The sequence below is a fragment of the Penicillium chrysogenum genome, assembly GCF_028827035.1.
Source record: "Penicillium chrysogenum strain IBT 35668 chromosome Unknown utg000005l_segment0_segment0, whole genome shotgun sequence".
Classification (NCBI taxonomy): domain Eukaryota; kingdom Fungi; phylum Ascomycota; class Eurotiomycetes; order Eurotiales; family Aspergillaceae; genus Penicillium; species Penicillium chrysogenum.
Window position 1 is genome coordinate 5,279,986 of NW_026622753.1, and position 26,620 is coordinate 5,306,605.

Consider the following 26,620-nt stretch of genomic DNA (forward strand, 5'->3'; position numbering starts at 1 on the left):
TTATTAAACTCTACCCGCCTAGCATTGACTTAGCGTCCCTTGTATTCAGCCTGCCCCCAATTACCCCATATCTTGGAGCTAGCCTTGTTCGGCCCGCTCCCTTTTTCCCTGATTGCGCTTTGTAAAATATCCCATGCTCTGATACTACCTACCTGGCACGCTACCCCCCGGGTCCTGAGCGTCAAGAAGCGAATTGCAAAAACTCTCCTTGGTCCTTGCGCTCATTCCCCCCCTTCCCCAACTCCCATCTTTACCCCGTCCTAACCCATACTTTGACCTGCATATACATCCTCGCGAGAACTAAGTATGAAAACACTTGGGACTGCTATGCCATGATTCCGACAGCCTTTCCGCAGCACATGGCCACGCCGCTGCTCGACGATCCCCCTGTCTCCACCGCCCTAAAAGCCCAAGATCCTCCTGGTACAAACCCCAATATCGCCGGCCCTTCCAATGCTACAACAACCCTCTCTCTCGCGCCTCCAGCTAGCGGGCCCACAGACAACACAGCCACAGGCATCGCCGCGCCGGCCGCCGCCACTGCCGCGGGGACTGTCGTGATCATCTACGGTCAGGACCAAGAGCATATTGTACGACTGGTAGCGGAGGTTCTGGGGAAGCCATGGACAACGGACGCGTCACTTGGGATGCTTGCGCGAGCCAACTATGCAGCGGTAGTGGGGATACTAGCGCACGACCTAGCGCGGAGCTTGGAAGGATGCGAGCGATCATCTCTGGTTCTGGTAAACACGTACTGTGTGGAAAACGGGTCTACGCCAGACGACTCGCTCACCGAGAGTTGTGACTATGAATTCTTATATTCGCGGAGTCCGTTCCTGCGTCGGGATCTGTCGCGGTTTTTGTCTTTGATTTTTGGTCAGACGAGGCCGCATGATGATTTGCGAACGAAGACCAGGACGAATTTTATTTCGACTACTTTTCCTGATGTACATGCTGCTTTGCCGAATTTAGATATCCTTTCTGTGGGATCTGACGCCGTTGAGATCCGTGTGGATTTGCTGGTTGAGCCTGTGTGGACAACTCCGCCTGTTCCGAGTTTGAAGTATGTTGGTCAGCAGTTGATGTTGTTGCGGCAGCATACTGAGTTGCCGATTATCTTTACTGTCCGTTGTACAAGGGAGAATGGGAAGTTCCCGATGGATGACCCAGCGCTGTTTTACAAGTACCTGCGGCGCGCGATACAGTGGGGAGTTGAGTATGTCGATGTCGAACTGTGGCTGCCCGAGGAGATCCGGCGCCAGCTGTTTGAGAAAAAGGGCCATAGTATGATTTTATCTGCGTTCCATGACTTCTCCGGGACGTGGAAGTGGACGTCCGAAGAGGCGCAGCGCATATTCACGGAAAGCGCCAAATACGCCGACATCGTGAAGATGATCGCCATGGTCCACACCATCGAGGAGAACTACGAACTAGAATACTTCCGCTCTACCATCAAAACCCGCGGCGCAGGCCCACCTCTGTCAGCTGTCAACATGGGCCAAATGGGCCAGCTATCTCGAGCTCTTAACACCGTCTTCTCTCCAATCACCCACCCCCTCCTCCCAATGATCGCCGCCCCAGGCCAGCTAACGGCGGCGGAGATCAACGAAGCCCTACACATAATGGGCCAACTCCCCAAACGCGAGCTCTACGCCATTGGCTCGTTCCGCTCAACCCCACACTCAATGTTCATGGAGAAATGCCTAAATGAACTTGGCCTCCCGCACAACTTCACCTCGGTCGACCGCGGCCCAAAAGGCTCCATGGAATCCGTCCTCGTCCAACCGCACTTCGGTGGTGCCTACCTCAACCCCCCAGTTCCAACCACAACTAGTTTCATCCCCGCAGCCAGCGACGCGGCCCGCGCAATCGGGTTAGTCGACACAATCGCCATGACACCGGGTGAAGCCGCACCAGGAACATCCCGATTCATCGGCGAAAACGCCGCCTGGAAGGGCATCCGCGCAACCCTGACGCGCGAATACGTTCCATCCGCGTATAGCAGCCGTGCAGCGATCATCCTGGCCAGCTCCCAAGCAGACGCTTCAGCGGCGATCTTCGCACTACGCAGTCTGGCCGTTGGCACGATCTACACAGTCGGGTTCAAAGCGAGTGGCCCGCTCGCTGCGGGTCTTGAGCCGTTCACATCCATCCAGTCTGTCAAACGGGTTGAGCAGCCCTTTGTTATTGTCTCTGCATTGCCGCCGGAGAAATCGCTGCTCGTGCAGCCTTTGCTGAGACACTATGGTGTTAATGGTCGTTGCTCGCCGCCTTGTACTCGTGGGAGGGTTTATCTTGATCTTACGAGTGGGCCGAGGAAGGGGGATCCTTTGGCCGTTGCCACTCGTGCTGGATGGACAGCATATGGCGTTGAGGATGTTAGTGCTTGGACTACTGTTGAGACGCTGAGGTTGCTTGTTGGGCAGAATGTGCCGTTTGACTTTGTGCGCATGGCGTCTGGGAGGCCTCTTTTCTAGTTATATAGTTAGTATATATAGTACACTTCATACCTACGTAGGTAATTTGTGGTTCGCATTCGCTTTTTATTGTCTATTGTTGATGCAATAAATTTTGATGCTGATGTTGGGTTGCAATTTTGTTTTAGGGGTTTGGGGCAGTTTAAGTATAAGGAATGGCGCTTTGATTATTATGCCTATGGATATGTTTTTTTGTAGCTGCACTTGAGTATTTCTGACGTCCTAGCAGGTGGTAGGTGGTAATTGGTCCGTTGCTGCCCTTGTGCCATCTTAATGTTTGGAGTCATAGATTGACAATCCATCCATGGAATCCATGGAATATATAACCTTGGAACCTTCGAAGGTTGGAACTTTATCACAAATCCGGGGTCAACCCCTCATCTCCAAGGTTCCTTCCAAGGTTACCCCGGCATTGTTTCTCTTCAGGGTCTACCTACCTAGGTACCTTAATACATATCCAGTCCATACAAATTGAATATGCACCTACGTCCTGATCATGCAGTCCGAGACCTCCCAACCCTCCACGCCTTCATCAAACAACACCCACTAGGCGTCTTCACCACTTCTCTCCCTTCGGAGAATCACCCGACCCTCCAATGTAGCCACATCCCCTGGGTGTTGGACAGTGAAACGGCCTTCGAACCCGAGTTCGAAAAGGAAGCAAAAGTAGCCGATGACAACGCCCCCGCACCGCCACAACCCCCCATGGGAGTCCTCCGCGGCCACATCGCGCGCCAAAACCCGCAAAGCAAAGCAATGGTAGAATCTGCTTCAGAGTACAGCACCAAAACAACCAGTATCCCGGGCGCATTTCCTGTAACAAGTTCTGAAGAAGAACCAGCGACATCAACAGGCCACACTCTCCCCGGTGAGGTCTTAATTGTCTTCACCAGCCCAGTAGACCACTACATCACCCCAAACTTCTACACAGAGTCCAAACCCGCCACGGGCAGGGTTGCTCCGACGTGGAATTACGCCGCGGTGCAGGTCTACGGTCGGGCGACTATATACCATGACACGAAAGATGAGCAAACGGAGCTGTTTCTACGACAACAGCTGGGTGATTTAGCCCGGCTTGGAGAGGAAGGAGTAATGGGCTTTCAAGATGAGTCTGGGTTGGGTCCGGGATCTGATGTCAAACACAGGGGAGATGGAAGTGGAATTGAGAATGGGGATGGGGATCCACCCCAAACTCAGAACAAGAACTGGAGCCCAGATCGAGGCCTGAGTCAGGGGGCGAAGAGGGCGACCGGAGCTAGCGGGTATGATGACGGCTCGGCACTACCTACCCCGACACCGAGACCGGCTTGGAAAATCAGCGATGCGCCACCAGAGTATATTGCTGTGCTTTTGAAGAATATTGTTGGGATGAGGGTTGAAATCACGCGGATCGAGGGCCGGTTTAAGGTTAGCCAGGAACGGCCGGTGAATGATCGGGTTGGTGTTGTTGAGGGGTTGGAGAGGATGGGTGGAACGGCGGGGGAGATGGCGGAGTTTGTGAGGAGAGGGAAGGTTTTGCCTGGGCAGTGAGGTTGGGATTAGGCCGAGGCATACGGAGGTTATACTGTGTCGAGTAATGATGCCAGGCCCACTCATCCATATGGAGTACATACCTATGTTAGCGCGCTTGGCACGACTTTTAGAATGTTGTACGGAGTAGGGACATACGGTTCTCCGTAAAACCTGACGAGATCACAAAGAACTGTTCAGAAACTTAAAAGAAGACTAGGGTGGAGGTTCCGTATCGAATACAGTAGCTGCAGTGGATGATCAGACTAGGATCGAACGGATTTCAGGGAGAAGGTGTAATAAGCGGGGGCCAATAGTAAGGCTGGAATAGGCTGGAATAGGCGTCATCCTACATGTACACTCTGTATATTGTACGGAGTACGTGCAGTTAGAGACTTGGGATAGTTCTGCAGGAGACACTTCGGGTAATTTGAGGATGCCTTAATCGGGGTCTAAGCGGCAACTAAGAACCCCATGATGACATGGGCAGAATATAGGGGATTACCGAATATATTAAGCTATTGCAATTCCGTGCAATTACTTGCAATTACTTGCAATTTATGGGGTACCCAGATCATCTCGGATGTTGGCCGTCGGAGCCCTAAAGTGGATGTATTCCCTAAACGGAAACCTATCCCGCCAACTTGTACAGATTAAAGGGGAGGAGCATTGGTTTCTGAGATGAAGATGTTAGAAGTAGAGTAAACTTTCATAAGAATAAGAATATCATTATATACACATATAATATAGGGGTTCCGATATTATAATCAAGTAATTAATAGCCTAAATCATGCGCAATTAAAACACAAGGACATAATAACCCCATGTCAGCCCAAACTGGGGAATTCCGGCGGCACATCACTTTCTCCGCATTTCTTTCTCTCCGCAACTGTGCGTGGTATAGGCTTTCCCTTTTATTTTAACGCCACAGCCATGCGCCTGACTTCTTATCCATCTTGGCCGGGGCCGTTTTCTTTCTTCTTCTCATCTCTCTCTTCCATGTAGATGTGCCATGTCTCGTCCTCAGGTCAGCATCGACCGTCTCACGCCCCGCCGTGCGACGGTCGAGCCGCGCGAAACCATGAACTGCAAGTCCTGTCGCAAGCGCAAGGTCTGTCCAGTCAGTCTAGGTGCGATTGGATGTGTCTAACTTGTCATAGATCAAATGTAATCGCATGCGACCGAGCTGCGAGGCATGTAAAGTCTTCCAATGCCCATGTGTATATGGTATGTTAATCATTTCTCTTCCGCATCACATGATTTCCCCTGTTGATCTTATGTTCAAGATGCCGTCCCTAAAAAGAGGGGGCCCAAGACCGATGTGCTAGAAGCTCTCCTCAAGCGGGTCGATGGGTTGGAGAAACGACTCCACGATGAAAAGAACCCTATTTCACCCACTTCGCCCGATACCCCGGACGATCCGCCGAGCTTTCCCACCCGTCGCAACACTATAGACAACTCCTTTAATATTTACTCTCCAAGCGATCGATCCGCTCCGCCAACTTCTCTCTCGCAACATGTGGATCCCTTCCCTAGGCCGGCAGACCACTCAGCAAGTCTTCTGCAACAGCCATCTCCAACAAACAATGGACCTCTATCCGATGCAATCCTTGACATTTACTTTGAACGATTGCATGGTAAGCCATTTTATGTACTAGACGAGGCGACAACGCGACAACACCATCAACTGAACCAATTGCCGCCGTGTTTGGCCATGGCTATCTCAGCAATGACAGTGAGGTAAAAACCGAGCTTTCAAGTCCTGTCACATGCTTATATGTTTGACTGACGAATCTCAGATACACAACCTTACCTGGTCAAGTGGAGCAGTCACTACGTACCAAGCTTGATGCAGCGCTACAAGCAAGACGCATGATTGAAATCGACAATCCTACAGTAGAAGGACTGCAGACTCTAATGTTGGTTTCGCAAGCTTTCTACGCCTATGGGTTGGGAAAGAAAGCTTACATGACATTCTGTATGCTTTCCTCGCGATCTGACATGGTTTAATGGACCCCACTAATGATGATCAGCAAATTGCGTGGCCATGATCGTCGCCCTAGATTTGTACCGGGAAGCACCCTCTAAGCCTAATATCACACCTGCTGAGCGAGAAATGAGACGTCGGCTATTCTGGTCTGTTTACTTGATGGACAGGTTTATCAATTGTGGATCTCGGCGTCCATGTCTGATCACTGATCATTCGGTTGTTCTGCGCCTACCGTCTTGGTCGCCACACGCAGCTGGCCTGGACATGGAGGGGGAGCTTTTCCATGTCGGTCCGAACATTCAATATTCTGCGGATTCCAGACGAAAATCCCCAAGTGCTGCCTCTTTGTTGATTGACATCACGCGTATTCTTGGTGTCACTAATAAGTATCTGGCAGCTGGTGGAGTCAAAGGCGACTCTCACTTCCCATGGCACGCGCTTTCTAATCTATCCAAGATACGACAGGAACTAGATATTTGGGCGGCTGGTACACAGGACGTCTTTGCGTCCATCGATGCATTGTTCGGCCACCCCGAGAGTACAACACTCTTGCTGAGCAAGCTGATCTACCATTTGGTGCATTGTTTGATCTACCGCCCATTCCTACCAATTGACCTGGTAGAGCTCCGAGGCACGGGGCAGCATCAGTCTTGGCAAATCGAGGCAACGAACTTGTGCTTTTCGCACTCCAATGCCATCGCAGAGCTAGTTGAACTGGGTCGTAATTCTCCGCTGATTGAGTGGCCTGCTTTCGTCAGCTATTGTGTGTGTACAGCGGGGACTGTGCATGTTCACGGCGTGCACTACAAGGGCCACGAAGGGGAGGTTTTCTCTTCTAGTGCTGAATTCCTGACTCGGGAGATGAACCAGCTTGCTTGGCTTCGCAATATTTGGACTGGCGTGCAGCATCAGCGTGAGCTGCTCCAAACTATCTATACGTGTCACTCTGAATTGGTGCGCAACCTTGCCAGTAGCTCAATGCGTTTCTCGCCGGTTTTCCATCTCGAAGACTTCCTCGACCGATACCCCGGACTGATGTTGGATGGATCACACGTTCGGCTTATAGATGCGGCGGATGATCTAGCGCCAAGGTGGGTCGCCTGCTGATACCACCCCTTTCTTTATACGTATGATCACTAACTCTAGAGACAGTACTGTTAACTTCATCGATCGTCAACATAACTACTACCAACGGCCAACCGGCGGACAGTCATACCAGAATCCTTTGTCTTACTTCTCAAGTACACGGCCTGGGCCCTCGAGTCCATTAGCATCCACCCAGGGCTCAGATATAGACCGTCGCAACTCCCATTCCCATTTCCGTTCTCTGTCCCAGAAGCCCTCTCATCTGGCCCCGCTCTCGCCCACCCTTCAATTCCACGCAATCCAAAGCACTCAACACCAACAATCACCATCACTACCCTCCGTCTTCTCCCTTCCAACTGGAACGGACCTATCCGGTACTGGCACATCAGAAAACACCCACCTCTCCATTCCGGGATTCTCTCCCTCGGCATTCGGCCTCTCCCCCCCCAGCCTTTCTCACCGACGCTTCCCTCAACGTAGCGCCAACACCGCCCCCGAACCCACAATATGCAACCTTCCCCTTCGACACCGCCCATGCAAATATGAACGGAATGCCACAATCGGGTCCCACTGCCATGACACCAGGTGCTCAGTCCCAAACTAGTGCCACCCACACCACAACCGGTAGTGAGGGCACATCTGAGAAAGACCCTTTTCTGAGCTTACTGGAACAGCTTGCGGAAAATGAGAACTCGCAGGGTGGGCCTAGTGAGCTCGAGTTCTTTTTGTCGGGCACCGGTGCCGTCGAGGGTGATCGCGAGATTCCTCTTGAGAAAGACGGTGCGTCGTAGGTGGAAAGTCGGTGTTGGGAATGATGATTCCCCGTATATATTTTGGTTCTGTGTATATGTTTTGCTATATAGCTTTTTTTTTTTGTAGGCCGTGGCCGAATTGATTGATACCCATTGTGCACATTGTCTCTATCTACCTACTATCTGAGGGGGGCTCGAGTGCCTCTCGTCTACCCAGAATATAGTAACATCCCGAGCTTTTGGACTTTGGACTCCCCGGTAATTGTGACCATAGGTAGACGTCACTGAGGACACGGGCCACCACGCAAAGAGGTTGATAAATTGTGAATCTCAGACAAGGACAATTGTCGACATAGTCCTGGTGTGAATGCTCCGTTTGTCCCCCGCTCTTTGGTTATTTTTGCCAGCTGCAGATTCGCCTCGAAGTGGTTAAATATGACCATTTGGTCCTGGCTCTTACCCAAGTCTTCACCTTCCGCGTCCAGCCTTGTGTTCGACACACCCCATCCGATGACAAGACAACAAGGGCTTGTTCAATCATGTCTACGTCCCTCGCGTTCGTATTTCCTGGTCAAGGGTCCCTATCAATGGGCACGCTTGCCGACTTCGGCGCTGAAAATCCGGTGATCCTCGAGACCTTCAAGGAAGCCTCCAAGGCCCTGGGCTACAATCTGTGGGCACTCGTCCAGGAAGGTCCACAAGAACAGCTCGATCAACCAGAGAAGGCCGAGCCGGCGATCCTCACTGTATCTATCGCCCTGTGGCGTCTGTGGTTGGAAAATGGCGGTCCCTGCCCGGCCTTCGTTTCTGGCCACGGCTTCGGCGAATATAGCGCCTTGGTCGCGGCCGGCAGCTTGTCGCTGGACACTGCAGTTCGCCTGATAGAGTGTCGTGCTCGGCTGATGCAGGCAACTGCAGAGCTCAATGATGGCGCCATGGTCACTATCCTCGCCCTGGAGGACGCCGACGTGGTCGCCATCTGCGATGAAGCGGCCAAGGACCAAGTAGTTAGCGTGACCTACTTCAACTCGCCAGGCCAGGTTGTCATCGCCGGCCATAAAGCCGCGGTGAATCGTGCCACTGAGCTGTGCAAGGCCAAGGGTGCCAAGCGTGTTGTGCCAACGGCAGGCAACGTGCCGTCGCATTGCGCCCTAATGAAACCCGCCGCCGGCCGTTTCTCTGCGATGGTTGATAGCGTCGAATGGATGACGCCGCATATGCCGGTGGTGCGGAACGTTACCGCCACCGTCGCTGCCGACCTCGATACGCTCAAGCAGGACCTAATGGTGGAGCTATACCAGCCGGTGCACTGGGTCGAGTGTGTGCGGACCCTAGCTAGAAATGGCGTTGTGAGTATGGTAGAATGCGGCCCGGGCAGGGCTCTGGCCGCCCTGAACAAACGTTGCGCCGACGGCGTGACCACCTACGGTATCAATTCTCCAGATCAGCTAGCCACAACCCGCGCAGCTCTAAGTTAGGAAGTAGCCATCCCCCCAGCCTAGGCAGGACCGAAACGCTCCACTTTCACTTTAAGTTGGCATGTATTCTCTATGAGAAGGACACACATCTGCTGGACACAATTCTTAACAAGCCGGTAACTATCATAATATCCCTATAGTAATTTTAGCACCTACCATATAATCTCGAGGCGATCCCTGGAGAATGACGTAGACTCTCACGGACAAGGGCACAGTTAGAGGACGAGGGCAGCACAGCTTTAATTAACACAGTAGCCATAAGCTAACTTGGTATGGCCAGTACGCCTCTAAAGCTGATTTTCTAGAGTTGGTATTTTACGAATTTTATGAACTACGTATGCACCTCAATAGCTGTAGCCCGTTCTATACATAGTTTATCGGAACTAGACAGAATTTGATAAGTTTCATTGATCACCGCAGTCTCATCTGTGCTTTCCCGGAGTTACCCCGGTCTCGGCGGGATCTCCGCCGAGACACCCCGCGTTGCCACAGGTTTGTCACTCTCCCCTCGCATAAGAACCTTGACTACCCTCTTAATGTCATCCTCACCCAAACAACGCCTTGACACTCTAACAAATCACCTCCAACCCGCCCGTAAAATGAAACTCCTCTACCCAACCTCCCTCTACCTCGACACAAAGTCACTGGAAGGCTTCTCCGTCGAATTGCACCCCTACGATGTCACACTCCCAATCCCCGAATCCCTAATCGATGCAGAGTTCCTCGTAACATGGAGCAACAAAGCTACGAATCTGCGAGACGCAGCCTCCCGCATGAAGAACCTCCGCTGGATCCAGTCGCTAGCAGCCGGTCCAAATGACGTGCTCGCTGCGGGCTTTGACGCTTCCCGCGTTGCTATCACAACTGGCTCCGGCCTGCACGACGAAACAGTCGCGGAACATACTCTCGGCATGCTACTCAACGCTGCCCGCCGCTTTTATGAAATGCGCGATTTCCAGTCCCGCGGCGAGTGGCCCGCCCATCTGGGCGGCGCCCAGCCTGATCGCGCCCCAGGCACTTTCCGTACACTCAAGGGTGCCAATGTTACTATCTGGGGTTTCGGCAATATTGCCAAGACCCTTGCGCCCGTTTTGACTGCCCTCGGGGCTAATGTTACCGGCGTTGCCCGGAGTGCGGGTGTACGTCACGGGTTTGAGGTTGTCGCGGAGGATCGCCTGCCAGAGATTCTGTCCAAGACTGATGCCCTTGTTATGATTTTGCCTGGGTCAGCGAGTACCAATGGTGCTCTTAGTGCTGAGCGCTTGGCGTTGCTGCCGAGCCACGCTTGGGTTGTTAATGTTGGACGTGGGACTTCTGTTGATGAGGATGCACTGCTTGATGCACTTGAGAAGGGCAGCATTGGTGGTGCCGCGTTGGATGTTTTCTCGGCTGAGCCGCTGCCGAAGGAGTCGAAGCTTTATGCTGCGCCTAATCTCATTCTATCGCCTCATGCTGCTGGTGGACGCCCGCGTGAGGCTGAGGCGCTTATTGCGTATAACCTTAGACGGCTTCTTGCTGGGCAGGAGCTGAAGAACATCATTTGAGCTTGGAGATAGTGACTGCTGGGCTTTCTTGTCTGATAGATTTTATGAGTACATGTACATATGCATAGATGAAGTGAAGGTTACATCCCATGACACAAATTGCAGAAAAACTCCATAGAATCACTTAGAATGCAATAATCGATCAGAACCAAAAGGGAAGGTTGATAAAAATCAATTTAATATTAACAGAAAAAGGGCAAGACTATGTACTATTTACTATGTACGACAAAGCACACTGAAAGATCCCCGTTCCCAAACACCATACCATAAATCAATGCCGTCGTTCCTTCGACCCTCACATGCGGGGTTTACTTGTGGCACAGCAAGAAGAAGGGAACGCATTTTTCGACTGGGTATCGACACAAATAGCCGAAGGCGGCACCCAGAGACCAGGGTTCTTCTCAAAGAAGTTCGATGCACGCAGCATAATGCTAACCGGTTCAGCAGGCATGATAGGGAAATCCTCAGTACGCGGGAAATGCGTCAGGCCGAACTGCATGTAGCAGACAATATCGGTGTTCTCGATGTTCTCATTGCGCTTCGCCCAGTCGGCGATGGTCGGGTTGTAAGGGTGTCCCTCAGAGCCGTCAGACTGACAGACATAGTCACCAGCTGGGAAGAGCTCGTAGTCCTTGTAAGGAGTAACCCAGAGGGGCTTGCGGGCGAAGGCTGCACGCTTCCAGACGGTGCTTCCGGGCTTGGCGAGCATGGGGGGGACAGTTGTTATTGAGGATCTTGTAGCCGACGGGCTTTTTTGGCGACGGTGTTCATGCGGTTCGGGTTGATGATGTCCCACGAGCGGTTAGTCTCGAAGCAGTAGTCTGCGGCACCCTCGAGAGATGTACGAAGGGGTGTCTTCTTGCTGTAGAAGCCATTGCCGTAGGGATTCTCTGGGGAGCCGACGGGGGCTTCAAAAGAGACGGCGTCACTCTGGACGACAGAGTTGTTTTGGCCGTCGATTTCCGGGTCGATGCGAAGGGAGAACAGGTGCTGGTGGTTGTGGGCGGTGATGGAGGGGGCAACTTCCGTGCCGAAGGGAGCAGCGGTTTCGGTTGGGTGCATGCAGTAGGTGTTCAGCATACCGGTAAGCTTCACCTCTAGCTTGTAGGTGCCATCCAGGGTGAAGGTGTGGTAGAAGCCGTATTCGTAGTTGGCAGCTGTGATGATTTGGGAGATGATAAGCTTGCGGTCACGCGCGGAGATTACTGTGCCGTCACGGAAGTCGGTGTGCTTGTAGAGGAGGCCGTTGTCTTCCTCGTGAATGCAGATAGCGTTCTTAATTACAGCGGCCTCACCCTTGGAGGTTGACATAACACCATCCATATAGTGGATGGCACCCTTGCAATCACAACCCAGCTTCAAGGAGTTGGTCATCAGACCAGAGCCGTACTCGCCGACATCGAAGGCATGCTTCTTGTGGTGGGGTTTTTCAGGGCAGCCATAGGGAACAACCATCTCAACGACGGAGATACGGTTGAAGAGAGTCCGCTCACAGTCCTCGTACATGTCGTGGGTGCGCACGTCGGAAAGGACAATACCTTCACGGTAGTTGAAGCCAACGTGCATCTTGAAGTTGGCCCAGGTGAGCTCATTGCCGCGGACCTTGAAAGAGACACCCTCGGGCTGGGTGATATCAATGGGCTTGAGGCGATCATGTTTGTACTTGTCGCCGATGAACTCGGGGAGGTAGTTGTGTTCCTTGAGAGGGGTAGCGGTCCGCTCGCCGTTTACGTAGCGAATGTCGACGCTGAGAACCTCTTCTGTGTCAGTGTCGGCGACAACACTGAAATCTAGAGGGTGGGCGTATTGGTTATCAAAATCAGAGCTACGGTAGTAAGCCAGACCCTGCTGGAGGCGATGGTCGTATCCCCAGCGCTCGTCGATGCCGATAGCCCATGCGTCAAAGAAGACCTTGTTCATGTCGGTAATTCCAAGGTCCTTGCAGGCACGGATGACACGGGTATCCTTGCGGGCAACACGCTCCATCACGTCAAGATCCTCTAGGGTGAGGGTAGGCATGACGTCGTGAACGTCCTTCCATTCCTCAACCTTGCCGGTGGCAAGATTGGCCACCACCTCTGCGATCTTGTTTGTTTCGCGCACAATGACAATGGCGAAAGCGCGACGGGCAGGAGCTGGGACTGCGCCAGCACGGAACGCACGGTACTCTGCTTTTCGGGGTTCACGGAGTGTGAGGCAGTTGAATTTGATAGACTTGGGGTTGGCATAATCCCGGATGATCTTCGCAGCCTCGGGAATTTCCTTAATAGAAAGTTGATCTAGAATTCAGACTTAGCAGTGCTCTCGGAATTTATGCAGAGACATGTCGTACCTAACGGGTGGGGTGTGCCTTGCGGCAACATGGCAGCGGCGGCGACGCTTTCATAGTCTCCCTCACGGAAGATTGTATAGCCAGGAATTGACTCGGTATCAGGTGCAGACGCCATGATGAAGGTATGGAAGGGGTATCAAGGGAAGGAAGGAGTTGTAGAGTTGGAGAAAAACCAGAAGCTTCATCGCAAACCTGCGATAGTCCTTATATAGCTAATGGACCTTGAATATCTGATCGAATTTGCCCGCATGTACCTTCCTAGTCGGGCAATCGGAATGCTATATCTACGATATAAGAAACTCGGGCAAAGTGAGCGAATGGTCCCGAGAGTGGGTACTCTAGCCGTTGTTCGATTTAGGATAAAGCGTGGAGAAGATGTGTGTTTGCATAAAGCATGCCTGAGACTTTGATTCTATGCCATAATTTATTTTGCGTAAAGCGTTTGCCATCGAAATTATTCGGCCAATCGCGGCCAATCGCATTGCAACGGCTCGGCGAGATGGGTTGGCCAGTCATTTGCTAGTGGCCAGCCTAATAAGGCAAGTCTTGTAGAAAAGACCGTGGGTCACGCTTGGCTAGACCTACCCTAATCCGAAAATATCTGATCTGATAGACAAATCAGGGGAGAAGGCGGCTGGGCAGGATTGGCGATGCCAAGACGTTAAATCAAGCTTATTTACTCCGTGCACATGGGCATGATGTAAGCCTCCACAGCAGCCCTGGAGGGGCTTGGAGAGTCCATAGAGGCAGTTCTATTGTATATGGGTCTTTTCACCATACTACATGTATATAGCAAAAAGAAAAGAGATAGATATTTGCACGAATGTGAACGGAAGAGCAATTCATTGAAGATACTATACAACAATGAAACTGAATGCGACAGCCACCTGGGCATGGGTGGACTTGCCTGTTTGGGACTAGTGGGCCTATCAACGCCAGTTAATCCACACCTCTACGGAGTACGGAGTACCCTATCCACATTCTATCCACACCAAACACTCCGCCGTTTTGAACCTCAGAAATCTGGAGGTCGATCTTTCTGTGGGGTACCTTCACCATGATGCATCCGATAAGCCTAGAATGGCATGTCCAGCCGAAAGCACTTATCGCAATTTCCTATAGCTAAGCTTGGGTTTAAGAATTAGTTACAAATTCATCTCATCTAGCTTCACCATCTTCTCTCGCCAGAAGACACTCACAGTACAAAGCACATACAATCATGGCCGACTTGTCCGTTCAACTAACAGCCCCTAACGGCCACACTTGGACCCAGCCCACCGGATTGTTCATCAACAACCAATGGGTCAAATGTTCGACTGGTGAGAAGATTGCCAGCATCAATCCCACGTACGTGAGAAATCAGAACCTCGGATGCCACCTCTTAATTCTATAACTGACGGGCGGTCAAATAGAACTGCAAAAGAAATCACATCAATCCACGCAGCTTCCGCCCAGGATGTCGATAAGGCTGTCAAGGCAGCTCGCGCTGCTCTGAATAACCCCTGTTGGCGCGATCTGCCCGGCATTGACCGCGGGAAGTTGATGAACCGCCTGGCCCAGCTCATCGAGGACAACCGTGCCACTCTCGCCACCATCGAGACAATCGACAATGGAAAGCCGTACTCCGTTTCCTTCAACGACGACCTGACCGAGACCGCTGAGACAATCCGTTACTATGGAGGATACGCCGACAAGGTCTTTGGCCAGGTCATCGATACAACCCCGGATAAGTTCGCCTACACCGTACGGGAGCCCGTTGGTGTCTGTGGCCAAATTATCCCGTAAGTTCCGATTCACCCCTAATAGTACTTAAAGCCAACTTCTAACTGTGACAATAAGATGGAACTTCCCCCTCGCCATGGCTGCTTGGAAGCTGGGCCCCGCCCTGGCCTGCGGAAACACAGTTGTTCTCAAGCCAGCGGAGCAAACCCCCCTCTCAATTCTCTTCCTTGCCAACCTGATCGTGGAAGCAGGCTTCCCTCCCGGCGTGGTGAACATCGTGAACGGGCACGGCGCCGTTGCTGGAGCTGCGCTCGCCTCGCATATGGACGTGGACAAGATCGCCTTCACAGGCAGCACGGCCACAGCCAAGCAAATTATGAAGATGGCCAGTGTAAACTTGAAGAATATCACCCTAGAGACGGGTGGTAAGAGCCCACTGATTGTGTTTAACGATGCGGATCTCGAACAGGCAGTTGAATGGGCCCATATCGGTATCATGTACAACCAGGGCCAGATCTGCACAGCCACCTCCCGTATTCTGGTACAGGACGAGATCTACGACCGTTTCCTAGAGGCATTCAAAGCTCAGGTGAAGAATGTCTCTAAGGTTGGTGATCCATTTGAGGAGTCCACCTTCCAAGGCCCACAGGTGACACAGGCTCAGTATGATCGCATCATGTCTTATGTCGATGTCGGAAAGGCTGAAAAGGCCACTCTTGTTTCTGGTGGCAAGCCTTTTAGTGGTGTTGGTGACGGCAAGGGTTTCTTCGTTGAGCCAACCATTTTCACCGATGTCACGCCCAAGATGCGTATCTACCAAGAGGAGGTCTTTGGTCCTTTCGTGGTCATTACCCGGTTCAGCGATGAGAAGGATGCTATCGAGATGGCCAATGACTCGGCTTATGGTCTTGGAAGTGCTCTGTTCACGACGAACTTGACTCGCGCACACCGCGTGGCTAAGAAGATTGAGGCTGGTATGGTCTGGATTAACTCTAGCAACGATAGCGACTGGCGCATTCCATTCGGTGGCGTGAAGCAATCTGGTATTGGGCGTGAGCTTGGAGAGGCCGGTCTTGCTGCTTACTCGAATATTAAGGCTATTCATGTGAACATGAAATCTAAGCTTTGAGGACAGGACTAGAGGGGCTTTTGAATCTAGGAAGGATATATTATATTGTACATAGGAAATAGAGGACTTCCCTCGTATGACACCGATGACCAAAAAAAAATCATCTGAATAGGTCAACTTCTTCCTTGCTAGTTATGTACGGTAATAACTCATTGTTAGAAGTATAATTTGTAGTAACAATGTAGTACATAGTCCTAGGAGGTCGCTGGTATCGATTTCTCTGAGCCCTCAAATTCTGTCACCTCTCCAGGTTGTTAATTGACCTGGAGACTGGAAAAGATGACCATAACGACACCGAAATATGAGCAGAATATAGTGAAGTCAACGCGGAATATATGCAAACGTCCTTGACTCCTCCTCCCCTGGACAACTAGTACATCTAATATCGGTTATTACTAGTAACAACCAGAAATGTTCGTTGTCAAAATTTCATTGTGAAAATCTCAAAAGTCTCGATTTTTTTCGGTCGTCAGGTTGTCAGGTGTCTGACAATAAGATATCTAGTAGTCGCTAGGCGCTACTAGAAAGACTGAAAAATATCGAGGAGTCGAAAACGAAGATCTTTGAACAAGTTTGACTCTTGGTTAGTGACGGCAGGTATGGCAAGGAGACGTCCTAGTAGTTACTAGTAAAAATTGAAAAGCTATTTAGGGCGAGTTAGCACTTCAACTATCAAAAAGGTTCGCGGTTCTTGAGCTCGCAGGGTTGTAGGGTGGCTGATAGATAATAGGAAATGAGCAAGGTTGGTTGTTTCTTCCTCGCACAGCACTCTTATTCAGATAGATACCTCTTCCTAGAACCTGGATCCTACCACTCTCGCATTCAATATGCAGTCTGACGTAGCTGTGTTTAACCATCTCTTTCTACATCTCTACGTGGCTCATCGAGTACTCAATCGATAACACATTTGTCTAACCCAAATTCAAAGCTGTTCTATATAAACGTAGCATCTATGTCTATATATACCCTATTGATATCCCCAAAAACTCAACCTGATAAATCCGAGTTCCCCAGGCAAATCACATATTCTGTATGGAGGTACTGACCAACTTCATTCACAGAAACCTATCATCGGTCTTCCTTCTTTGGCTCAGGAAGTGGATCATTCGCCAATGTATGGGCCTGAAGAACATGAGGAATCATCTCCTCGGTGTTGAGATAGGTGCGACTGCCCTGGATGAACCAGAAAGACACGGCGATGACAAGCATGACGCCAAACACACCAATGGCGTAGTTCATATCACCACCCGAGGGGTTGGGCGCGCCAGGGAAGAAAAAGAAGACGGTTGTCACACAGCAATATACAAGGGAGACCCAGTTCACCGGTGCGCCTAGTCTCCCAAGGTTGAACTGGCCACCGGGCGGGAGCTTGTCGCGGCCCATCAGCAACAGAGTCATGATGGGCAGCCCGTACGAGATGGTCAGGGCGATGGTGCTGACGCTGAGGATCGCATTCAAAACTGTCTCTGCAAACAGGAACAAAACTCCAACCAGGGCTATAATGCCTCCCTGGAACCAGAGTGCCCTGACTGGGGCTTTCCAGTAAGGACTCACGTCCGACAGGTAGGTGCTAAAGGGGAGTCCACCGTCCCGGGCAAAGCCCCAGGTGAGACGGGATGCTGTGGTGACGATGCTGATTGCCTGGCCTAGGCCGTTCGTGATGAACAAAGCAATTAGAACTGCACCGCCGCTCTGACCCACGGTTTCTTGGACGAGTTGCATGAACGGTAGGCCGCTGGGCGAGTCTACCACAGTATTCACCGTTTGAATACAGAAAAGACACACCATCATCAAGATGAACCCGCTGACCGCTCCGGAGATCACGGCAAGGTAGATCACTTTCGGGGCGTTCTTGCGGGGTGCAGGAATCTCTTCCACCAGGTGAATAACGGCGTCAAAGGCAGTCAGCCCATACGCAGCCTGGACTAGGCCAATGAACCAGACAATCCCATCCGGCCAGCCAGTTTGGTTAATCCACTTTCCAAACGTGAAAGAGGCAGGCTGGTACGAGAGACCTTCTTTCGTGCCCACTGAAATAAGCAGGGCAAGACAAAAAACAAAGAATAGTCCAAAGAACCAGACTCCGACAAAGTTGTTCAGCCAGGGCAGGAATTTCTCCCTCCGACAGCCCATCACATTGATCAGTGTGACAGCGAAGACACATCCAACATAAACGACAAATTCAAGCCACCCCGTCGACGCACCAGTCCAGGCTGGACTGAACATAACCTTCATACCGAGAAGGAAATTGGTCATGAATGCCATTTGGGAGGCGGCCAGTGTCCACCATCCGAAAACATTAATCCAAGCACACATGTACGAGAGGAATCGTCCGAAGCGTGAGTCCCAGAGACGGTAGACCCAGTATGCCTGTCCCAGGGCTGTGGGCATGCTGCTACAGATCTCGCCCAGAGAGAGCGCGACACAGGTGTTGCAGAATGCAACAAGAGCCAGTCCCCACAGGATTGAGACAGGGCCACCGTTAATCAGACCGTCGGAGAGATCCTGTGCAAAGGTCGACCATGTTCCCAGCACGCAGAATGCCAACGCTAGCATGCTCCAAATGTTGAACTTGCGGGCGAGGATTTGCTCGTGGCCGAATTGGGCGAGGTCGTTGGCATCTTGAGTGCTTTGGTCGGTTGGTTTGAGAGTTTCGTCGGTCTCCACGTCCATAGTGAGGTAAGGGGGGGGTTGGAGTGAGGATAAAGGATGTGTTTAGAGTAATCACTCTACACTCATTTCCCAACAACGTGGTTAACGCTGTCGTGAAAATGAAGCACTTGTCTCTGGGCTGTATACTGTATACTCCTTCTGAAGGCGATATATTGGATCCAAGAATGGGGTCACTGGGGCAATTAGGGAAACTGGATGTCCCGCAACCCCATTCACAAGACCTGGGCTTTTGTCATTTTTTCCTGGGGAACTCCATGGGCATCGGCCTCCGTGGCCATACAGAGGGGCACGTCTACTGGAGATTCACCGAGCGTGGCCCACATAGGAGATCCAAAACCTGGAGGCATTTTAAACGATTAGGCGAAACATATTTGACGTCTGTGTAGAGCTCCAGTTTTTTCTTTCTTTACCCCACACCCCACAAAGGCTGAAGATTCCCCCTCTGGAAGGTAGATGCGGATTGTTATGCGAAGTGCCGACGATACCAACGGTATTTGACGATATGCTGGATATCCGACTCAAGAGATTGCCGGGGAAGTTGCTTTGATGCCCGATTCCGTGACACACAGCTATCAACTCCTCCCGAGATCGGGGTTTGTCGGGTTAATGTGGCTGCTGCGCCCCCAGTGTTCAGAACACATAACGGTCGCAAAACCTCGATATTGCCTCTCAGGGTAGATTATTGCCCCATCTTCACTTTCAGGGCAGACTTCGATCCCATGTAATGTGAGAAATGTCGGAGAGGCTGAAGAAGACAAACTTCCAAGGTTGTTTTCCTGCGTGGACCTTCCAAAAACGGCAAGCCCGCATTGAAATCCGATCGACTTTTAAACTGAACTCCCCTTCACACAGATCATGAGATATCTTTTGGAAGAAGCGAGGCAATTAATTGAAACATCTCCTTGCCAATAACTCAGCACTCCCCATAGGAGGTTAGAATGCATTATTTCCCTCACTGAGATCTTTGTTCGGCCAATCACAGTGCGAGGATGCGCATAGCACAACGATCGCATGAGTATATATGAGTGAATTGTAGAACTTCCTGGGTATTTATGCCCTTGTTCTTGTTTGCCTTCCCAGCCAGTTTCTCAGTAACATGCCTCCGACCGAGAAGCAGAAGGACATCTCCCACCGCCATCGTTCCTTCAAGGGATGCTGGAGCTGCAAGAAAAGGAGGATCCAGTGCGATGAAGCGCGCCCAGCCTGCCAAAAATGCTGTTCCAGGGGCCTCATTTGCGGGGGATACGAGATCAGATTGCGCTGGGGCGCTGGTATCGCGTCCCGGGGGAAATATTCAGGCGCCGACAAGCCCGTGAGAGAATCTATACCCCCACGGTCGAAGCGAAGATGGAGTATGCGAGACAAGGGGGACGGGTCTCCTTCTGGGAATGGGGATGGGCAGCCTGCTCTTGTTTCTCAACCTTTGATAAAAGGTATTGCCAGTGCATGTCTTCTGTGGTTCCAAACTCACATATTTTTCCAGATCAAGAAACACCATTAGTTGCCGAGCGAGCAACAGTCAATATACTTAACACACAGTGGGAACCGAGTTCTCCACGGAGCTCAGCTATCAACAAGCATTTTGAGATCCCTGCATCCCTAGCCACTTTGGCTGCAAGTGCTGCGCATGGCCGGGGGCCAGATATACCAGGTCAATATGCCCAGAATGCAGGCAGACGAAGTATATTGGCTTGATTTGGGCGTGTATTCTGATTGTACTTTAGCGCTGCCAGTCACTTTGGTTATTATGAATTGTTCACCACGAGCGAACTGACCAATGTCTCTATTCTACATACGAAAATGCTATTACCACATTAAGTAACTATATGCTATTCATCCTCCCGAATCGTCTCACTACCTCCCTTCCGCCCCTTCTCTTCCGCATGATCAGTCATCTGGGAGAACTCAGAACGATGACCTGCTCGCCGGGCATCCAAACTATCGAAAGACTCATAAAAATGCGACGACCGACCGCTCATCACGTTATCAATCGACAATGGCGATGCCAATGACAGTGACGATGGGCGCCTGTTGTGGCCCGTTGAATAGGAGAACTCCGAATCCGTCTCACTAGGAGTCTGCGGCGAGACAGGAGACTGGGAGCCTCGTCTCGGTTCGGGTTTGAGCCCACCTTCGGGTTCGGGTTTGGGGGACACGCCGTGAGCGAAGACGGCGGTGTTGAATGGCGTGGGAAGTTCAACAGGTGATGAATCTGGTAAACGTCAGTATAAGTACTCCGCAGTATCTATTTTTCTGGTGGGGAACAAATAATAATGTCATCGACATACCATGCATCTCATACAGCGCATCTCCCCCAGATTCCACCGTGCCAGGGGTCGCGGGCGAGACGAGGGAATCTGGCACAGTGGAAGCCTGCATTATCGATGGCTGCGTTATCGACGGCTGCGTTGCCGAGGTCTGCGTCGTCCGTACCGTCTCCGCCGTCTCCATGCCGGTCGATGAAGATACTGGCCCGGGTCCAGGGGAGGCTGGGCCGCTGGCATACATCCATTCTGCAGGACGGTTCTTAGGCTCAGCCTCTGCAGCTTCGGCTTCAGCTTCAGCAGACTCGCGTTGATGGTGACGTCGGCGATAAAAGAAGAGTCCGGCAATGATCGCGATCACGAGCAGACCCAAGACCGCGCCGATTACTCCACCAGCCCAGTTGGGAAATCCGCTGCCCCCGCTGCGATCTTGTGCGGAGGCACTGCTGCTGTTGCTGCTATTGTACGGCCAATATGTCTCGACCTTCTTGCCATACCTTTTGCCAAAAATTCCCTCTAGAGAGCTGTTGGTCCATGACGATGGGGTGGTAGTGGTTGCACCTCCTTCGGAGCTAACAAAGCTGTCAGTCACGGTGATTTGCTTTCTGCCAGGTCTATACTCACTTGCCACCTATCCATTTCGTCACGAGGTCTGGCACTTTGTACTTACTCCATTTTGTGGGATCATATTCATCCTCGAACCTCAAGGTGTTGAGGTTGAAATTGACTATGACACCACCCTCCAAGCAATGAGTTGAGTCCACATGCTGTCCTCCAATGGCCAGCATTTGATCAGGATATACTTTGATACATTCATGACCGCTGCGACTGTGTGTGTTCGTACCAGTGTATGCCTTGACCCATCTGAAGGAAGGCAGAGACAATATATAGACATCATCCGAAGGATTAGCGTTATAGTCGAGGCCATCGTACCCTCCATAGATGTAGATATTATGGGATGACCCATCAGCCGCACTCGCAAGCACAGAGCAGAACTCCGTCAACTGCGGCGGTATATCACCCGTCGTGTTCTGGAGATACCAGGTTTTACTCTCGACATCGAAGACGGAAACCGTCTCCATAAACGTTGGGCTAATTGTTTTGCTCTCGGCGGTTCGTGATGAGTTTTCTTTGTCATTCCGGAAAAACTGAATGGGTTCAACCACTCCACCAATAGCCACCAAAACTCCAGACTCGGATACAGGTACCCAGACCAGTTCCGCGTTAGAACGAGTAGGAATGTAGCTAGGCAGTGTGTCGTTCGTCCACTTCCCGTCGCTCATCACTGACATGTCCAGAGTGATCAGCGTGTCGGCAGTTTGGTTAGATTGAAGTTGGTTTAAATTGAAGTCACCCCAGTCCGGCGCACGCATCCCACTGAAGTAAAAGCCTAGGTTTTCACTCGGAGCCGACGCGGCACCACCATTCGTGATGTATCGTGTGACATTAGCAGGTAGGTATTCTTGTTTCCAGTTGGGCGCCCACGAGCTTCTATAGGTGCCATACTGGTGCGCAGCGTAGGAGAGGACTTGATTATCAGGAGGAGGATCGGAGCTCCCGGTATTAGAAAGCATGCCTCTGCAACAAAAGACTCAGAATCAGTGACTCATTAGAAGAGGAGATGAGGGACGCCAACCCATAGAGATAGAACTCGTTGTCGTTGGCGAACATTGTGCCGTCAACATAATTCGGAGCTATGCTAGCTGAACCGCCGGCGACGGACATGTTGCTGAGGAGCTTCATGAAATCAGATTTGGTGTTGAAGGGATTCGTAAGATTCAGGTAATAAATAGTTGCTTCCAAATCTGCTTCTAGTTAGCTATGTATATATCTCAACATGTACTTGGTCGTGCCTACTGTTATCCGGCTGGGGCTGGACGCAACCATCATCATATCCTCTGCAATTGTTAGAGAAAATTTGGGATTGACCATGGGGAGCCTCATACTTCTGATACCATAGCCTCCCGCCATCGAGATAGACTGTGTCGCGCAGGATATTGGCTACCTGTGTCAGTAAAACAAAAGCCTGTCTGAAAATGATAAAAGGGCACTTACCACGCAGGCCTTGCCAACTGCACATGGAAACATTAATTTGAGTCTGAAATGTGCTACATACGGCCACTGCGCAGTCTATCACGACCAGCAGCGTCAGCGTCCCCAAAAGAAAACGCATTTTTCAACGAAATAGGCGGTTAAGCTCATCACTGAGTTGTCACAATTTGCAAATAACAGGTTCCATCGAGGGCTCTGGCTTACTGCTGACATGTCGACAAAATGCAAAAAGCGAGGGGGCGGGGGGGCGGCACTTGCGATGCGGCTTTGTTGATCTTCTTTGTTGTCAATTGCCCCCGCCCTGAATACGAAGCAGCTTGGCCAAGGAGAAATATGAATGAGTAAACGACATGTATTGCCCAGGTGCGACCGCTAAACTCGTGGTCTGACCGTTCTGATCATTACCGTGATTGTATTGCTGCATGGCTTGGATCATGCAGCTACGGGAAATACAACCGAATCAACTGAAGGAGCCACATTGTGTGCTCCAGTTAGGCCCCAATTGGATGCATAATTGCAAAAGCTCGGAATATTATGTATTTTCCCCGTAAGCTGCGTTCGCGAGATGGGCCTATGGTAATTTGTCCGAGCTGATGCCCAGCTGGGGAGGATTTTGAGCCTCGAACTATTGGGCTTTCTTTCATCGAGCAAAGGGGCCGTGCGTATGCGTTGGATGTCTTCCCATTCCCTCGAATTATTTTCTTTGTTTAGCCTGTTTACCTTCTGCCTATCCCCGGAAGAATTTCTTCTACAGACAGGCAAAGATGAAGCACGCGGTCTCTTGGTTGTCGCTGTTGGCGACTGTCTTCGGTTTGGTGACAACAAGTGACGGCAGTTTAATAAACAGAGCCCCTGCACTGCCGGCAGAAGCAGAACAAAAGGATGGATTGACTGTCACAGCAGCAGTTGGGGTCACACTTTGGCTTGGTGATGGCGAGTCTTGCACCGCTGAGACTATCACGGAGACTTCGACGCAGACGGGAAATGTCTCTCCAGGTGCCACGACAATTACTATCACTGAGGCTACCACCAAGACTATAAGTGGTTGTCTAAGCGGCCCTACTCTGAGTGTCATTGCCGATGTTGGCATTGGACCGGTGGATGTTTCTGCAAATGCCGCCGTAGCACCACCCGGACATGGACCTATAAAAACGGTCACAGATTACACGACCCTTACCAGGACATCGTGCTCGTGCACAGATGACTCAACTGCCACGCCGACCACCTCCACTGTACCTTCGACAACGACCTCCAGCGTACCTGTGACAACTACCTCTAGCGAGCCTGGGACAACCACCTCAAGCGTACCCGGGACAACCAGCTCAACTGTGCCTGGGACTACCAGCTCAAGTGTACCCCCCACAACTACCCCCAGCTCACCTGGGACAACTACCCCAACGACGTCGATGACCAGTGATGGTTCCACTACCACCCCCACAGAGACGCCGCCTCCAACAACCACTACAGTGACAACCAGAACCACTTCCAGCTCCGAAAGTGTTACCACCGTTCCAGTGTCCACAACATCCGTGACTACTACCGGTTATTCAACTGTCACTATCCCCAATACCACTGTCACGACAGTCATTACTGAGCCTGCCACCACCGTGACTATATCGGATGGTAGTAGCACTTTGCCTGGATCAACCCTTACGACAACTGTCACGGTCCCTGGAAGTACAGTGACTGTCGGTGATTCAACAACCATTACCGACACTGTCACTATCCCAGGTATGGTGTCACGCACGAACTATGAATTATTAGCGCAACAGCTAACACCATCAGACTCAAAAACAACCAGACCGGTCCCTCCACCTAGTACAGCGACTGTTACCGGGCCTGGCACCACATCAACCAAGACGTCTAGCAGCATCACGACGGTACCGGCTTCTGTATGCCCTAGCCTTATCAGCAACCCATCCTACACGCCCCCCGCCGTGTTGCCAGACGACTATACCTGGGGCTGTGCACCTGGGTACCTCTGTAAGCCACGTCACACAGGCGACCGTTCGGAATGCAATGTCGAAGCAGGTCTACCTGACCCCGGATACGTCTGCAGCCCGTCAGACTGCATTGTGGCTCCGCCTCTAGACGTTCATCCGTCTTGGCAGTACAATGTCTCCAAAATTTATTACAATCTCAACCCGGAGGACTTCGGTCTCAATTACTCTATCTTCCAGTCCTCAGAAGATCCAGTTGCAGGGGGCAGTAAGCGCGACATGTCCTTATGGGACTTCGCTGTTGCCCAAAAGATGAAAAGAGCCGACATAACGAATATCCCTACTGTTTGTTTCAATGATTGCAATGATGCTGCACATGAGCCACAAGTGCTTGGAAAGACGCCTGAGCTTTGCGAGAGTGACTCGGCGTTCATGGAAAACCTGGATGTTTGCGAGCAATGCATTACCAACAATGCTGAATCTGACTCTAACCAATATTCATCCCAAATGTTGCCGACCTTTGCACAGTGGCTGAATTTCTGCTCCGACATGGTCACTTCCACAACAGGAGAAAGTGCCACCAGCACTGAAATGGAGACTACGGCGACAAGCACCCAGATCACCGCTACTTCCAGCACGGAAGCATCGACAGCAGCTACAACGACGAGTACTATGAGTACACACGCTAGCACCACTAAAGCCAGCAGCACCGAAACCACCAGCACTGAAGCCACGAGCACTACCACCACTGCGACGGAGGAAAGATCCAGCCCAGTAGAGACAACTCAGCCAGTCACTCCCATCACAACCTCGGCTTCCGGCTCGATTGTCACAACCTCGGTGTCAGGTTCACTTGTGACCACTTCTTTCTCTGGATCTGTTGTGACAATATCAACTTCAGGCTCCCTCGTGACGAGCTCAGTGCCTGGATCGATTGTGACGACATCAGTATCTGGCGTGCTTATTACAACATCATTGCCCGGTTCAATCAAGACCGTGTCAAGTACTCAGGGCACAGAAGGTGGCGATGAGAACACATCTGACAATGCTTCCCGTATTCCATCGAGCTCGGTTCGCGTAAGTCCGACTAGTTCAGCAACTCCCTCTACATCTTCTCCAGCCTTCAATGTGGCAGGGTCTATAAGTATCCCTCATATTGGGTTAATGAGTCTTTTGTGGGCTGCTTTCGCGCCACTTCTTTAGAATGCTCCTTTTTGCTGCGTTTGCTTGCCTTGGTCAGATGTGTGTGATATATAGTTCGGTTTGGTAATGGCGGATTTATCAGTCCATATTAATAGGGATCATGTCAATGAAAACCAAGAAGTATCCAGCTTCTGTGCTTCCTCTGAATCTTTACACACTTCACTCAAGTCGAGAGATGTAGTGGTAGAATATGCAAACTGGTACACGAAATAAGTGAGCAAGACATGGCGATATTATTTCCTGTCACTGACATTTCAAGTAGTGTACAGGTGTCCTTCAAACTCATAGATATGTATCCATCTTCTATGGTGCAAGTAAGAGGCACAACGCAAGAGCCTAAAAAAAAGAAAGAAAGAAGAAAGTAACTAGTGACCGTAGCCCACTGACGGATGCCTGGTCCCTGGGGCATCAAACTTCTTAGTAGTTCGTTCCGATCCTAAACAGGCAACTGCCTTCTCGCAGTCTTGTT

At 51.2% G+C, this 26,620-nt stretch overlaps 10 protein-coding genes across 10 annotated transcripts; 7 read left to right on the plus strand and 3 right to left on the minus strand.

Moving 5' to 3' along the window:
• Positions 1-332: 332 nt before the first annotated feature.
• N7489_010399 (type I 3-dehydroquinate dehydratase) lies at positions 333-2,477 on the plus strand (the record flags this gene model as incomplete). The annotated part of the gene is made up of 1 exon (XM_056716148.1): positions 333-2,477. One exon carries the CDS (start codon positions 333-335, stop codon positions 2,475-2,477), a length of 2,145 nt encoding a protein of 714 aa, XP_056563770.1.
• Positions 2,478-2,954: 477 nt separating this feature from the next.
• Positions 2,955-4,007, plus strand: N7489_010400 (FMN-binding negative transcriptional regulator; the record flags this gene model as incomplete). The annotated part of the gene is made up of 1 exon (XM_056716149.1): positions 2,955-4,007. One exon carries the CDS (start codon positions 2,955-2,957, stop codon positions 4,005-4,007), a length of 1,053 nt encoding a protein of 350 aa, XP_056563771.1.
• Positions 4,008-4,998: 991 nt separating this feature from the next.
• On the plus strand, positions 4,999-7,853 carry N7489_010401 (transcription factor domain-containing protein; the record flags this gene model as incomplete). Its single annotated transcript, XM_056716150.1, has 6 exons — positions 4,999-5,097; positions 5,147-5,213; positions 5,273-5,726; positions 5,786-5,964; positions 6,020-7,067; positions 7,313-7,853. 6 exons carry the CDS (start codon positions 4,999-5,001, stop codon positions 7,851-7,853), a joined length of 2,388 nt encoding a protein of 795 aa, XP_056563772.1.
• A 500-nt stretch (positions 7,854-8,353) lies between these two features.
• N7489_010402 (ACP S-malonyltransferase) lies at positions 8,354-9,292 on the plus strand (the record flags this gene model as incomplete). Its single annotated transcript, XM_056716151.1, has 1 exon — positions 8,354-9,292. One exon carries the CDS (start codon positions 8,354-8,356, stop codon positions 9,290-9,292), a length of 939 nt encoding a protein of 312 aa, XP_056563773.1.
• A 599-nt stretch (positions 9,293-9,891) lies between these two features.
• N7489_010403 (phosphoglycerate dehydrogenase) lies at positions 9,892-10,836 on the plus strand (the record flags this gene model as incomplete). The annotated part of the gene is made up of 1 exon (XM_056716152.1): positions 9,892-10,836. The coding sequence occupies one exon, from the start codon at positions 9,892-9,894 to the stop codon at positions 10,834-10,836; it is 945 nt and encodes a 314-aa protein (XP_056563774.1).
• Positions 10,837-11,131: 295 nt separating this feature from the next.
• N7489_010404 (peroxisomal copper amine oxidase) lies at positions 11,132-13,283 on the minus strand (the record flags this gene model as incomplete). The annotated part of the gene is made up of 3 exons (XM_056716153.1): positions 11,132-11,585; positions 11,633-13,115; positions 13,169-13,283. The coding sequence occupies 3 exons, from the start codon at positions 13,281-13,283 to the stop codon at positions 11,132-11,134; spliced, it is 2,052 nt and encodes a 683-aa protein (XP_056563775.1).
• A 1,104-nt stretch (positions 13,284-14,387) lies between these two features.
• N7489_010405 (uncharacterized protein) lies at positions 14,388-16,019 on the plus strand (the record flags this gene model as incomplete). Its single annotated transcript, XM_056716154.1, has 3 exons — positions 14,388-14,515; positions 14,581-14,949; positions 15,008-16,019. 3 exons carry the CDS (start codon positions 14,388-14,390, stop codon positions 16,017-16,019), a joined length of 1,509 nt encoding a protein of 502 aa, XP_056563776.1.
• Positions 16,020-17,087: 1,068 nt separating this feature from the next.
• N7489_010406 (uncharacterized protein) lies at positions 17,088-18,692 on the minus strand (the record flags this gene model as incomplete). The annotated part of the gene is made up of 1 exon (XM_056716155.1): positions 17,088-18,692. One exon carries the CDS (start codon positions 18,690-18,692, stop codon positions 17,088-17,090), a length of 1,605 nt encoding a protein of 534 aa, XP_056563777.1.
• A 1,829-nt stretch (positions 18,693-20,521) lies between these two features.
• On the minus strand, positions 20,522-23,129 carry N7489_010407 (uncharacterized protein; the record flags this gene model as incomplete). The annotated part of the gene is made up of 7 exons (XM_056716156.1): positions 20,522-20,904; positions 20,981-21,528; positions 21,581-22,534; positions 22,593-22,761; positions 22,814-22,854; positions 22,903-22,961; positions 23,073-23,129. 7 exons carry the CDS (start codon positions 23,127-23,129, stop codon positions 20,522-20,524), a joined length of 2,211 nt encoding a protein of 736 aa, XP_056563778.1.
• Positions 23,130-23,772: 643 nt separating this feature from the next.
• On the plus strand, positions 23,773-26,151 carry N7489_010408 (uncharacterized protein; the record flags this gene model as incomplete). Its single annotated transcript, XM_056716157.1, has 1 exon — positions 23,773-26,151. One exon carries the CDS (start codon positions 23,773-23,775, stop codon positions 26,149-26,151), a length of 2,379 nt encoding a protein of 792 aa, XP_056563779.1.
• Positions 26,152-26,620: the final 469 nt, after the last annotated feature.